Raw genomic sequence first — 15,273 nt, 5'->3', positions numbered from 1 at the left:
TTTTTCACGGATAAACATGGATGTCACATTCGTATTTCTATTGGAAATCCATGTCTGTGAGCACGGATCTGTGTCCATAGACAACTTCACGGAACGTTTGAATACAGCCGTAGCTGTTGGACAGGACTGACAGACCATCTCATATGTATGCTTCTCTGCTGACTTTTCCCTTAGCAAATGTTGAGGAAAGAAAGATCAGGAAAGTTGGATTTAAACATGCCCGAAAGATATGCTGCCTCCAGAGCAATGTTAGTAGGGACTGGACTTTCCATTTCTCCACTAAAAATACATGCACACTACTTTGTGTGCCTGTAGTGGTGGTAGGGGGTCATAAGAAATAGCTGCCTGTGAGACATAGAAGCGGACAAGCTGACACTGGGGAACAGGGCCTGGAATCAGGACAATGGTGCAGTACTGGAAACTATAGTATAAAAGATTTATTAATGTATTAATTTTTGGGCAACTAACAACTCCTTTTTCATTCCCCTGGACATCTCTATTAAAGGGTTTTTTCTTGCAAAAACAACTTATTGGCACCCACACTGATCAGCTGTTTGGCACTCACTGTCTGTGCTCACTGTGTAGTGGTGGCAACCTGGAACTGCAGCTCAGCTACTGTTCATTTGAACAGGGAGCTGAGATGTAGTTACACATCGCCACTGCTACACAGTGAAGACAAACTCCATTCACAGTGTAGTGCGGGTGCTGAAAAGCTTATGTATGTGATCACACATGTGCATATGAAGCAAATCCATCCACTGCACCATCAATGACTCTCTTCTGTAAAGTTGAAATACCACTGTAAGCTGCTTTTAAACAGCTGACGCGATCACTCTCATGGTGACTACAAGCAGTGGCCCTTGACTGCTGAAAGCCAGTAGCCACCCGATACAGAGGGCCCAGGTCATGGTCATATGGTAAATTGGGGTGAAGTATAAGTATTCCTCTAATATTGCATGTGGTGTCTTCACAAGCCCAGTATGCAGCACAAAGCCTCAAAATGTAAATTATCCCTGGGGATCTCTAGGAAGGATAAGCTGTGAGGTCTAGCAAACAATGAGTTTTTGTGTAAAAAATTGCTATAATATAAATTAGTCTGGGCAGTGTCCACAGTATCTAACACGCATTGGCCCAGATTTATTAAGCTGCTTGAAACCCAAACTGTGTGGTGTTTCCCACAGCAAGCTCAGGAGCTGTGATTGGTTCCTGGGGGAAAATCACACAATTTAAGTTTCCTGGCAGCTTGAGAAATCTGGGCCATTTCGTTTTACCTACCAGGAAAAATGCCCCCAGCATTAAAATCGACACCTTTATCAAATTTCACAGACACAGTAGCTGGTTTTTCAGGATCAGGTACAAGGTTTATCTTTATTGGAGAACTTTCCACATTCTTCTTGGTATTCACAGCTTTACACTGCAAATAATATATTCCCCTATAATGAAACCACAAGTATTAGTACTGTTACTATTAGTAATGAACAGCACTACTACTAAAAATATATAGTTTTGTATTTTAAAAAAATTATCGGTAACAAAACTTCTATAACGTGTACTGCTATAGAAGAAAACAATGCCAATAGTTTCCAAGAATGCATCCGAGAACAATGAAGTACTCATCATAGCAAATTCAATCACAGCTTTATTTTCTTTAAGGGGTAGTCCAGGACTTTTCTTTTTTTTTATAAATTGTTTACTTATAAAGATTTTTCAATAAAACAGACAGTACAACAATCAAGAAGAGGTAAATTGGATCTGGAAAGACAAGGCGGCCAGAGGCAGCGTGCGATCACTACATTATACATCATCAAGAGGTCGCCAGTAATCGTAGCAATAGAACCTAAATCACTCTTATAACATTAAAAGAACAATCCAATATAGGTGTAAAAACCTGACCAATAAGCTTATAAAAACATGTCAGAACACTAAGACAGGGGGAGACAAGACCCAGACAAGACGAAGACCAGGGAAGGAAGGGGAAGGGCAGGATCACAAACTATTTTTCACAAGGGGAGCAGTCAGGTTGCCGAGACATTGTAGGATCGATCGTAATACTTGTCCCACAAGGACCAAATTTTTTGACCTTTCTCCATCCGGAGGTCTTGTGCAGCCGTCAAGTCCAGGACTTTTCAATGAGCTAACATTGCATTCACTTCTGTGGGAGTTGTATGTTCTACATACATTTTCATCACTTATTTCTATCTTTTCTTGTGTTCTCAGGCTCAGTAACATAACCAATTGTTTGTGATTTCTTTACTTTTTGTGATTTTATGTTCAATATCGGTTTTGAGTTTCTTTCATTTAACATGATCACAGGTGGAGTCATCAGGTGGGTGAAGCAGGAGTCCCTCACATTGGCTGCCTGCAATTTCACATTGATTTTAGCCCTGTGCAAAGCTGATTCTGTAACTCAGCAGAAAGGACAGTATGACATGGAGGAGAGCAGGGGCTGAAACTTCCCCGGTGGGTAGCACAGTGGTTATCCTTGCTTACCTGTAATACTGGACTCCAACAAGGTAGTGACCAGCCTCTGCTCTTCTCCGTTTCATACTTCCCTTTCTTCTACAGCTTCTACTGAGCTCCACTATATTAGCGTCGCCTACATGGACAGGGTTAAAATCAATATAAAATTCAAGCCAGCCAATGAGAGGGACACCTTCCCCTACCTGATGATTCCACTTGTCCTCATCAACTGCTTAAACACAATAAAGATAGCAAAAGGCACAGATCGACATCAAAGTCAGAAGGGACAACATGTTTAGCTTCTGAAAAAGTGTCCCTTTTACACAAGCGGATAACTGGCTAGTGTAAAAGGGCCAGCAATCAGCCATGTGGCGTTTTGTGTGGGCATTAAAATGTAGCACTGCTGCATCACTGCTGTGCAGCAGCTTCTAGGTCTATCAGCTAATAAGCAGATAAAGTGGGACACGAGGCAGCCACTGATTGGCTGTGGAGGACTAATGACACAGCGGGGACAGAGCAGTACAACAGCTGTAGCAAGGATGGAACCACATGATATTGGTAGTAGCACAGAAGGTAGATGCAGGTTATTGTTTTAAATCACTCCATTCCTGGGTATTTGACTAAAAACTCCCCTGCCCGGACAACCCCTTTAAGAGAACCAGCCAGTTAATGGGGAGAGGTAAACCACAGCACATTTTCAGGCGCAGACTTAAGCCACAACTTGATGTCACTATGGTCAGCCTCACCACCGTTACTTTGAAGTAAATAATATTCTTATGACTAACATTTTAACCAATTTTTACATCAAGTTACAGTTTCAGAAGACCCTTACTTAGGTGCAGAGAAGGTAAAAAACCCCATATTGGCTTGACCGTTGGTATCAGTTTTATAATGCTGTTGTAAAGGAGTCATCTATGAAATAAAAAACAGAACAAAAACCAGTAGAGAAATTAACATATTATTATGGTAATAGCTGTAGAAATGAAAAGGAGTAGGAGTGTGAGAGACAGAGACAAAGGTGGCAATACACTTTAACTTGTTGAGCCACTACACCCCACTGCCACAGCCAAGCGTGCATGTGTTCTCAATGGGGAGATGGGACTACGCCTTGGCCAGACATCTCTAAAGGCTGCATATCTCTCATGAGAACAAAGCCACCCTTATCTCCCTTCTCCTCATATCTGTCACTGGGGAAAGTATATAAGATGACTGGCTGGTCACACAGAATGGTTTGCCTGACATTCATCTACAGTGTATGCCGCCCCCCCCCCCCCCTACAATGTACAGTATATGAAGACCCCATTCTGTAGTCTATAAGTAAAAGGAAGAACCTAAACAAACAGTTGGCTGAACAACGACATTTAGCAGTTTGTCAATAATGGAGAACAAAAAAAACCCCACACAAATGGCCACCTCTCCCTGGCTTTAATCCTCCCAGCAGATGCCATTAGAGGACTGGCTGCATAGATTACAATACAGCAAAAAATGTCTGTAAACCTAAAGAGGACTTGTGGCCATTTCAGAAAAATGTGTGTGGTCATCATCCATGTGTAAAAGCTGCTACTTGGATTTGGGCGTTTTCTACACCACCATTTATTGTTATCAGTGTTATTAGTTTTGTTGGCTCCAAACATTTAGCTCTTGGTAGTTCATGCCTTATTGGCAGTAGTGATGATCGTCACCTGGATAATCCACAGACCGCCCATTAGAAGGACTTTCTGTACTCTAAGTGGAGACAACAAGAATCTTGACTTTAATGCACATGCAAATAAGGGGAGTTTGGTGCATTGGGGACAGGACAACAGCCCTTGGTGCACCAATATGCCCCAAAAGAGCACCCCCCTCCTAAGAAAGATTTATTTGGCGCTCTGCAGTACTCCTGCCTCCAATGCACCACCCAGTCAATCAATCTTTTAGGCGGAGGCAGCATTATGCCACCTGCCACAAGAGGGTGCTATCTTCCCTAGCGCACGAATAATGTAGCCTGTGCAACAGAGTGGAAAGGGAGAGGAGAAGCAGCTGGAAGAGAGCAGCACTGCAGCTGTGCAACAGGTGATCCTACAATAACAAACAGCTTTATATAAAAGTTTTACATCTGGTACCTTTAGAATATTGTCTTTTATCAGTACGACCTTAACATTTGACTCTGGAGAAGGATTATCCCACTCATCATATAGCTGGATAACTAGAGGCACTGGAACCTTTTTTCCACAGACCACTGTAATAGACTAATAAATTAAATTTTGTTAGAAATAACCAAATAAACACTGAAAAAAAAACTGACTTATAGGGACCACCTTAAGCCACAAGCTTTATATATTGTAAGGGCCAGTTCACACTGAGTAAACACGGCGCGCTCAGTGTGCTGCTTTGAGTGAATGCGAGAGTGCACGCTCGTCCGCTTCCTCTCCTCTCCGCTCAAAGAACTAACATTTTATTTCTTCGAGCGGAGAGCGGCGGCAGCGGACAAGCGTGTGTCCTCTCATTCACTCAAAACAGCACACTGAGCGCAGCGGGATTATATGCTAGTAAATGCAAGTGTACCAAATCTTCTTCTAAATGCATAAAGCAGAACTAACCTCGTTCCATTGTCCAACACCAATTTTGAATGGAGGCCCGGCAACAAGCCTCAGTTTAATAAAAGTTGAAAGACTTCTCCAAGCTAAACATAACTCTATTTCCTCTAGGGATCCAACAAAAAAACTTATCCCTCTGACAATCATAGCCTTTTCCTGTAAAGCAAAAGAAAAAGGTCACAAGCCTAACCTGAAGATATTAATTGCAACAATTTTTTCTCCCATAAAAAAACCAAAACAAAAAAAAGAAACAAAAAACAAATATGAAGTTTAACCCTTTGAGGACCAGGCCCAAAATGACCCAGTGGACCGCGCAAATTTTGATCTTAGCATTTTCGTTTTTCCCTCCTCCCCTTCTAAGAGCTCCAGCACTTTTAGTTTTCTATCTACAAGGCCATGTAATGGCTTATTTGTTACAGGAATAGTTGTACTGTGTAATGGCGTCATTCATTTTACCATAACATGTATGATGGAATTCCAAATATATTATTTATGAAGATATAAATAGGTGAAATTGTAAAAAAGAATGCAATATGGTAACGTTTGGGGGGTTCCTGTGTCTACGTAATGCACTATATGGTAACAGCGACATGATACTATTATTCTATAGGTCAGCCCGAACACAACCATATGCAGGTTACACAGATTCTCTAATGTTATATATGTAATTTTTTTATGAAATCTTTTTTTTTGGCAATTAAATATTAATAAAATGGCCCTATTGTGACACTTATAACTTTTTAACCTACGGGGCTGTATGGGGTGTCATTTTTTCCGCCATGATCTCTAGTTTTTATTAATACCATATTTGTGAAGATCAGACGTTTTGATCACTTTTTATTGATTTTTTAAAATACATAATGTAACATAAAATCGGTAATCTGCGCACTTTTTCCCCTCTTTTCGTGTGCGCCGTTCGCCATGACGCTTGTTATATTTTAATAGATCGGACAATTACGCACGCTACGGTATATTATAGGTTTATCTATTTATTTATTTTTATATGTTTTATTTATATAATGGGAAAGGGGGTGATTTCAACTTTTATTGGGGGAGGGGTTTTGGGGTAGTGTAAGTGTTTTGAACTTTTTTTTTTTTTTTACACATTTGAAGTCCCTTTGGGGGACTTCTACATACACTACTTTGATTTTTACACTGACCATTACTATGCTATAGGCATAGCATTGATCAGTGTCATCGGCAATCTGCTCATTGAGCCTGCCTGTGCAGGCTTAGTGCAGCAGATCGCCGGTCGGACCACACGGAGGCAGGTGAGAGACTTCCGGCGGTCCGTTTCACTGCGGGGGTCCCGATCGGTAAGTGACAGGGGACTACCCCTGTCACTTGCACTTAAACGCCGCGGTCGCGGCGTTTAAGGGGTTAATGACATGCGGCAGCGCGATCGCTGCAGCGTGTCATTATCGGCCCCCACCTCCTATGAAGCACGCTCCGCTCCGGAGCGTGCTTCATAGCGGGAAAAACACCCAGGACGTAGAGTTACGTCATGGGTCGTCTGGGGACAGACTTCCATGACGTAACCCTAGGGGTTAAGGTTGGGTTCTTGTGTCAGTCTAACGTATGCATTTTTTAAATGGTTACTTTTAGGGCCATTTCAGACAGAGTAAAATTTGCAAAATCCATACTGGGAGTCTATGGGAGGCTCGCCCGCCTCCTCTCTCCACGTGGACGAATATACATGTGCTGAGAGAGTAGGCGCGCGAGCCTCCCATAGACTGGAATTTAGACAATTTTACTTGATGTGAACTCAGCCTTTACATACACAAAAAACCGTGGTCAACCAGGTTTTTTTGTACACTAAACAAAAAACAAACAAACATAGGTTTTGATCCTTTTTTTTTTTAAATATTGAAAATCAATGAAAAAAACGTATTGCACACAATTGCATCCATTTTTTCATCTGTTTTCTTTTCTCCATAAAGTGTATAAGGACTGCAAAAAAACAGTGTTAACCAAGCTTTTTTAATATATTACGAAGAGATATAAATATAATTCCAAGTTTCAAAAATAAAGATTAAATGATCCCTAACATTGGGGGTCAGAGGTCCAGGGCTCTGGTTGCTGGGCTGAAGTGTTATCCATCATCTGATTGGATGAGCAGGGAAAGTAGTATATCTTTTCATATCTACTCTCCGGTATCCAAGCTTCGCCCACCTGTCCCTTTTAATAAAATTGTCACAATGAGCTATTAGTGGGGTATGGTCACAGAGGCCTTCTGTGTTCTTGATCTGTGTCTTTTATTTTATATGAAATGTTGTTTTAAATATTTATGGAGTTAATAAATATATTTATGGCTGAATTAAAATGTTTACCCATAATAAAGCAGTTCTTACCAATTCCTTGTCTGTAAATTTTATTTATTAAAGTTGAGTTCATGCCTGGGCCTTCTGACATCACGTGACTGTGTATTTGAAATACCCTACTGTACGTGTCTTTAGTTGCTTAATCTCTGGCTCTGATAGATACCTTACATGTATCTATCACTCCCACCCAAAAGGTGATGAAAGTGAGGTGTGGTGGAAACTGAAGACTATGTACAACTAGAACATGTGGACAGTATAAGGAATATTCACTGATTTGAGTGCTATAAAAAAAAAAAAAAACTAAAACACAGAAAGTGCAGTGTTTTCCCTGATAACTTAAAAAAAAAAAATGAATTTAAACTGCAAACTTGCTTTATATCACATCTACTGTTGATTGAGATTTTGAAAGTTATAATGACAAGTAAACTTTAAAGTAGCACATTGCTTTTTTATTAGCATTTGTCAAGTGTAAGCTGCTTATTTTTTGTAGACACTTAAAAAATATGACTATTTAAAAAAAAAAAAAAAAAAAAAAAAAAAAAAAAAAAATCTTCGTCATAAACTACAAACCTGAAATGTCTTTTTTATTTTACTTTTGTCAAGATTTTTTCCAGAAACATTCAAGTATTCAAGACATGAAGGGGACATTGTTTCCATACATATCTTATTTCCATACTGGTCCGTTACTATTAATTCTGTAAATTGTAAGAAAAGAAGCTTAGGGATGATATAGCAAAAAAATTATCATAAAGTTAGAGACAAAAAGCAATGGAAACATTTTATTGTGCTTTTTAAAATGATGACCAAACCATTTTTTAGAGGTTCAAAACTCACTCTTAAGGGGGCGCACTACATCCTAATTCTGCCTCTTTCCACCCACCAAAACACTTTCTGGTCGAATGGAGCTGCATAAAACAACATCCCCTGCATCATGTCCATGAAGTGTTTTTCTGTGACAGCAATTTCTGCCCATAGTACAATACTCTTGAAATAATGAGGTAGTGCATGTTCTTACACAGCTCCCTACACCCACAACCAATGCACAGCAGCACGGAAAGGAGAGAGAGAAAACAAGAGAAAGGAGCAGAAAGTTCTAGTGGCACTATCTCTCCCATTTCCAGCCTCTTTACACAGTAGTATAGGATCTCATGCCTTCATCTTATACATCCTATATTTCAATTTTAAAACAGATTACTTACCAATATCACTTTTCAGCTCTTCACCCATGGGGATGACATTGTCGCCTTTTAATTTGCATTTAAGCTCTCTTGGTTCATCAGGAATAGGTCTAAAACCATTAACAGGAAATACATTAATATTGTCTAAACAAGTGTGTTAATGGATTGTTTGAATTTAATTGCATGTAACGGCACAGGTCTTTCCAAAACTATTTTCAAGAGGCTTCACCAGCCTAACCATGAAGGCATCTAGGCCCAGGGCCGGCCTTAGGTGTGTGCGACCTGTGCGGTTGCACAGGGCGCATCACTCCTGGCCAGCTGGGGGACGCTCTGGTCTGTCTGCCAGACATTGTCTGTCTGCCAGAGGGCCCCCCTAGCTGGCCGCCTGCCCTCCTTGCACAGTGGTTGGTTTGGGGCGCTCCAGAAGACAGACGGGCTAGGAACCTGGCAAATTAATGTTTCGGGTACGTCCCGGGTAAGCCCCGCCCCCGTCCACCACGGGTGGGATGCTCACTCTTTCCCCTTGCAACAATGCAGTCTGCTGAACTGTATGCCCGACAGGTCCCATCAGTGTGGTGGCCTGTGACCTCTGCCCGGCCATGTGCGTCCTCCCTCCTCCTCCTCCTCAACAATTCGTGCAGCCTCCAGGATCCTGTGCCCCTGCTGAAAGTCTGATGATTCTTTTCTCTCCTCTGTCTAGCTCTTTATCCTCCCTCCCATCTACCTCTTTCCCTCCTATCTATCTATCTTTTTTTATTTCTCTCTCTCTGACAGTGCCAAAAGAAAGTTTTGCACAGGGCGCCATCTACCCTAAGGCCAGCCCCTGTCTGGGCCTCACACTTGTAACCCTCTGATCTGATCTTCATAAGAAATAGTCTTAACAATTAAATTTATCTCGGATTGCTTCTGAAGAAAAGAGATCTTGAGCTCTGAGTAATATGCTATGAACTCTTAAAGGACAAGTGCCATGAAAAACTTTTTCCCAGTAATTGAAGCACACTACAAAAGTTATATAACTCTGTAATGTGCTTCAATCACCTAACTGCCTCCCTTCCCTGTCTTTTCCCCCCTCCACCGCCCACCAGGAAGTGTCCTAACTCACACAGACCTAATGACTGTCGTCCCCGTCACCAAGCGCTTTTCTCAGCTCCTTCTCCTGTTACAGCAGCCCCCCCCTCCCCTGCCTTGTCAGGTGACTCAGCTTGCTCAGCTCCCATTGGCTGAACAACTGCAAGCCATCACTTGGACTGGGGAGGGGGGGCTGCTGTAACAGGACCTAGAGCAGCCCTCCTGCTGATGACTCATCCTCACAAGGAGCTGCCTGGTGATGGTGACAACAGTAATTAGGTCTGTGTGAGTTAGGACACTTCCTGGTGGGGTGTGGAGGGGGGAAAAGACAGGGAAGGGAGGCAGATAGGTGATTGAAGCATATTACAGAGTTATATAACTTTGAAATGTGCTTCAATTACTGGGAAAAAGTTTTTCATGGCACTTGTCCTTTAAGAAATGTGATATACCTCACTAGTTAGATCCATATAACCGTTTGAGACGCAATGGTAGAGACAATATTATTTAACCCCTTTAAGGTTAAAGCCAATTTTGCACTTTGGAATTTTTTTGCGCTGACGCCGTTTACCGTGCGAGATCAGGAATGTGATAATTTAATAGTTCGGGCGATTATGCGTGCGGTGATACCAAGTATGTTTATTTATATGTTTATTTATTAATTTATATTTATAAAATGGGAAAAGGGGTGTGATTTGGACTTTTATTAGGGGAGGGGATTTTTTATTAATAAAAAGACTTTACTTTATTTTTTTTTTTTTACATGAACTAGAAGTCCCCCTGGGGGACTTGTATATACACAGCACTGATCTCTCATAGAGATCAATGCTGTGTATATACACAGCAAAGATCCATTTGATCGGTGATAGATTGCTTTGGCCTGCTGCAGGCCACAGCAATCTATTGCCGAGCCGGGATCAGCGCCATTGCGATGCTGAGGCCCGGCACGGGCATAAGAGCGGATCTCTCCATGCAGTGCAGTTACTCATGCCACCGGAAGACTGGGGAACTATGGATAAGTCCAAGCCTGGAGAGGACCATGCATTAGTACTATTGAACCTAATTGCATAATGCCAGAGAAGCCAATTTATTGCGGTATTTAATATATTTCACTGTAACTAAAACCTAGGAAAACATAAGCGCTTCTCCCCATGCACAAAACATATATTATTCCTTGTCTAAATGATACATACATTTCTAGAATAGCATAGTTTGCATAACCAAAAGGAAATATGTGAACTATGCCTAGCTTTATGTACTGTAAAAATACATACTTTACAGTAAATGCACTCTCCAAAGAAACATTATCATCGTGATAAGTCACTTGGCAATACTGAAACTTAGTAACTGAAGTAGACACGTCAACATCAGGTAACCTTCCTTGTAGCAGTTTCTCCCTGTGGACATTTGGGGTCCAGTTAACCTAAAGACAAATGAATCCAGAAAGCAATATTAGTTACATATACCTATACTGTATGTCCCTGTCTGGTCATTCAAAATTCAGAAAGCAGTAATGCATTTAATTAGAAAGAACAGTTTTGAAACCTGTGCAAGCAGTCTGCTCTGCCAGTTATATATAATATATATATATATATATATATATATATATATATATATATATATATATATTCTATATAAGTTTTGTCTCCCTTCCTCCCCATATAAAGGAGGCCCAAACTCAGGAACTATATGAACTCTAGAAAAGATTTATGTATGAAACCTAATGACCTTTTATCTAAGCGTATGCAATAAGGAAAAAGACAAAAAAAAATTGAAATAATGGCAAGTGTAGCATGTATAACATCAAAAAATCCAAATCATGTGACATTCTAACTGTAAACTATGGACAAATATAAGCGGGAAACAAAAGTCAAAAGAAAAATCCAAATAAACAGGTGAATTTAAAATAAAGATACACACCTTGAGCTTTTCTGCAAGTTCTGGAGTTAAAAGAACTTCTCTGTCCCCCTCATCAAAAAGTTGAAAAATAAGATTTTGCACTGTGTCTCCTGCCAACCATGTGATCTCCTCCTGATGTTTAATGTGAATAGCCTTCTCACCCTCCACTCTAAGTATCTGAAGTCTAGCAATAGTTGTGCTTGGCTGAAGTTTAATAGATTTTTCCACAGGTTTTACATGCTTGCAACTCTATAAAAGAAAAGAAGAAGATTGAACAAATTTAACAAAATTATTATCCAGAGTCATGGTGCGTTACACGGAATGAAGATTGTCCAAATTTTTGCAATAACAATCACATTTGAGCGATAATCGGCTCGTGTAAACACAGTGAACGACCAAGCGACGAGCAAGAAATCGTTCATTTTGATCTTTCAACATGTTCTCAAATCGTCGTTGGTCGTTCGCTAAAAATTTGCAGATTGCTTTGTGTTAACAGTCTTTCCCCAATTCACCCTATGTGTGAGATAGGCTTAAGCGATCTTAAAATGATCGCAATAACGATTTTTCCAAACAATATATCGTTCCGTCTAAACGCTGATAGTTATAAAAAAACTTCGCAATCGTTAATAATTCGATTGGGTGAATTATCGCTCCGTAAACGCAGCATTAGAAAACATGGCCACTTTTTTCCACAGACATCACCTCTTGACTCCAGTTCAGGTGTGGTTTGCATTTCAGCTCATATTAATTCAATAAAACTGAGTTGTAAAACCCACCCAAACTAAAGACAAGAAAGTGGCCATGTTTATCTAATGCCGGACAGCCCCAAGAGTGGCCATGTTTCTGTAGCGCTGGATAACCCCTTTCAAGACCTCTGAAATGTGTGCTACATGTGTGCAACTGATGGGTAAAAAAAAAAACCCTGTAATACCTGCATTGTAATATATTATGTAAGTGATCAAAAGAGAAAGTACAAAAAAACTAAAATACAGGGGCAAAAACATTAAATTGCATGTAATCAAATGCATTTCATAAGATCTGAGGTCTACTCTAAATATACTCACAGGTATTTCAATTTTTGCTTTTAATGACTGCACTTTCTTTATATTTTGAACTTTAACAGGAGGCCCAGATAAAATGCCATGGCCTGTTATACTGCAATCCAACTGGTAGACAGGAAGGTTTGGAGCCCCAGTAAACTATAATAGAAAAAAAAGTAAAACAATTTAGAAAAATACATTGATCATTACAATGAAATGCATGCAACCAATTCAATAGTTAAAAAACCCTTTTTGTAACTCATTAAATAGAGGGTTAAAAGCTTCCATAGCATGCTAGCTAAACAAACTATATTCTATATTCATGACAGTATGAGAAAGCATTTTATGAGAAGACGTGTGTTTAGCTAGAATGCTATGGAGGTTTTTTTTTTATAGATTAAAATAAAGATTCTTTTATTTAGTTGGACAATCAATTCCTCTGACTGAAAAAACAAGTCCAACGTGGCGTGTTTGGTTTGAGCATCAAGGGAGATACTTTTCCCTGGGCAAGAGCTGGGCAATATGGCCCAAAATAAAAATCTTGATTTTCTCCAACTTAATGTAGAGCAGTGACTGCATAAAGTTCGGGCTAGAACAGCATAAGGATAAGTATGCTTTAAAGTCACTGTACCACCAGGCCCAGGCTGAAGCACTGGAGGCGGGCCGACCCACCCTTAGTGGGAAGAAACCCCAGCCCCTCCATGACATGACTCCTTTAGAATCAATGGAACCCTATCATAGAGGGGCTAGGGTTTCCTCCCACTAAGGGTGGGTCGGACCCCGCCTCCAAAGCTTCAGCCTGGGCCTGGTGGTACAGTCACTTTAAAGGGAATCTGCCAGCTGTAATTCATGTTTCAAACTGATGAAACTGTGATATACTGTTAGGACAAGGAGACATATTTTAACTTTCATACATCTAGCTGTGCTTCCAGACTGTAGAAAAATACTTCTATTCTCTGGTACAAAGGGTCTTTTCCAAGCTTCTGAATAGCTGCAATCCTGGAAGCTCTCTCTTTTCCTCCCTACTTGATTGACACCTGGACTCCCAAGCAGCTGAGTCCCAAGCAGGTTCAGGTATGGGAGGGGGGATAAGGAGGTGTTACAGCTTCCTGCACACTTGACCTTGGTTAAGCAACTTTGACTCTTACTATATAACAAAAGCTTTTTCTATGATCTGAAATAACAGACAGGTATATGAAAGGTAAGGAAATGTCTTCCTGATCTAGCAGCCATCTAACAGTGTCAGTGGGTTGAAATGTGAATTGCAGCTGACAGATTCCCTTTAAAAAAAATTGTCCCACAAACAAAATCGGTCACTTTGCCACAGGTTTGGTGATATGTGTACTTCTGCTCTATTCAATCGGGATGGTCAAGTACCATAACGGCATCTGCGATGTTACAAGGGACTGGAGGTAACATCAACATCTACCTGTATTCAGAAAGCTATCACTATGTCTTCCCTGTATCCATCCCCTCCTTGGTTGAACTTAAAGGACATGTGTCTTTTTTCAACCGCATTGACTATGTAACTGTGTGTTATCTGTGGTGTTTCCTGAGATGGCAGATACTAAGTACAGATAATGTAGTAGGTATTACTTGCTATCCAATGTAACATACATACTGATAACACAGACAATCTGGTATGCATAAAGGTCCCAATACACCTACAACTTTTGTCGTCCCAATCTGACACTTGAGATAGATGTGGCCGTCGGTATAGGGTGTAAGGGGCTCTCGAGAACAACCATCAGCAGATGATGTTGGTGGTGATAGGGGTCAGGTGTGATGGAAAATCATTGCCCAACCCCTTTGTTCTGGAAGAGATAAGCCACAGTGAAAGCTCTCTCACAGCGACCTGTCCCCTCCCGACAGAGAACACAGAAATGCTTGGCTTCTCCAAATGTTTGTGAGTATGGGGCGGACGGACGGGAGAGATAACCGACAGCCAGACAATCATCCGACTACCAAGTATTAAAAAAAAGTGTATGGGGACCTCTTGGGCCCTTTTAAATGGCTAATGAATGCTTGTCAGGACTCATTTACAGAGCCATTACAAGGTACAATCAATCGAGTAGCAGCTCGCCAGCACAAACCAAACACTCATGCAGTCATACAAATCACTCGTTTAGACAGGCAATGTGCAGCTGATAACAATGATTTTACAGGCTGCACAACAAATCCAATCACCAGGTGGACAAGCGTTTGTTCCCAGAATATTCTCAGGAGAATTCTTTGTCTTCCGCTCATTGTCACTGGTAATGTAGGGAAAGTTTGCATAAAAATCACCCTGTCTAAAAGAGCCTTTATCTGAAGTCCTATGTACCACCACTCATAAGAAGGTGGTAAGACGGTGAGAAGACAGTGAAGCTAAACCACTGAGCATGCCAGCCACTTAAGTGGCAGCTTTACCAAAATTATCTCCGCCTACAGGGGCAGGGCTATTAGACACATTGTTCTTAGCTTTGCAGTAGGGCTAACATTGAATTCAAAATGTTGTGAGTGGCTGGAATTGTGAATTAATTTGATTGATTGTCCAGCCCTCAGTTTAAGTGACTGAATCTAGCAGAACCATTTCTGTGGGTATGGTGACATAGTTTCATTGCATTCAGCCTGGATCATACCACAAAACATATACACTTTTAGCGCAACTTAGGTGAAAAGGAACCTGTGACTATGTGCGGCTTATGTTCTGAAGAATTCTTAATGCATTCGTTGACCGTAAAGCAAAAAGTAA

General features: G+C 40.8%; 1 protein-coding gene across 1 annotated transcript in view; it reads right to left on the bottom strand.

The window, feature by feature from the left end:
- SMCHD1 (structural maintenance of chromosomes flexible hinge domain containing 1) overlaps positions 1-15,273 on the bottom strand; it is a 164,461-nt gene that overhangs the window by 67,286 nt on the left and 81,902 nt on the right. Inside the window, exons 24-32 of the mRNA XM_069957726.1 lie at positions 12,564-12,698; positions 11,521-11,748; positions 10,875-11,023; positions 8,557-8,645; positions 7,928-8,052; positions 5,040-5,192; positions 4,563-4,688; positions 3,293-3,372; positions 1,276-1,433 (exon numbers count right to left, since the gene is read on the bottom strand). Coding sequence (XP_069813827.1) covers positions 1,276-1,433; positions 3,293-3,372; positions 4,563-4,688; positions 5,040-5,192; positions 7,928-8,052; positions 8,557-8,645; positions 10,875-11,023; positions 11,521-11,748; positions 12,564-12,698 — 1,243 coding nt within the window. The remainder of the gene's footprint in view (positions 1-1,275; positions 1,434-3,292; positions 3,373-4,562; positions 4,689-5,039; positions 5,193-7,927; positions 8,053-8,556; positions 8,646-10,874; positions 11,024-11,520; positions 11,749-12,563; positions 12,699-15,273) is intronic.

This window comes from Dendropsophus ebraccatus, chromosome 2, assembly GCF_027789765.1.
Source record: "Dendropsophus ebraccatus isolate aDenEbr1 chromosome 2, aDenEbr1.pat, whole genome shotgun sequence".
Taxonomy (NCBI): domain Eukaryota; kingdom Metazoa; phylum Chordata; class Amphibia; order Anura; family Hylidae; genus Dendropsophus; species Dendropsophus ebraccatus.
This window is presented reverse-complemented; position numbering and strand designations above follow the sequence as displayed.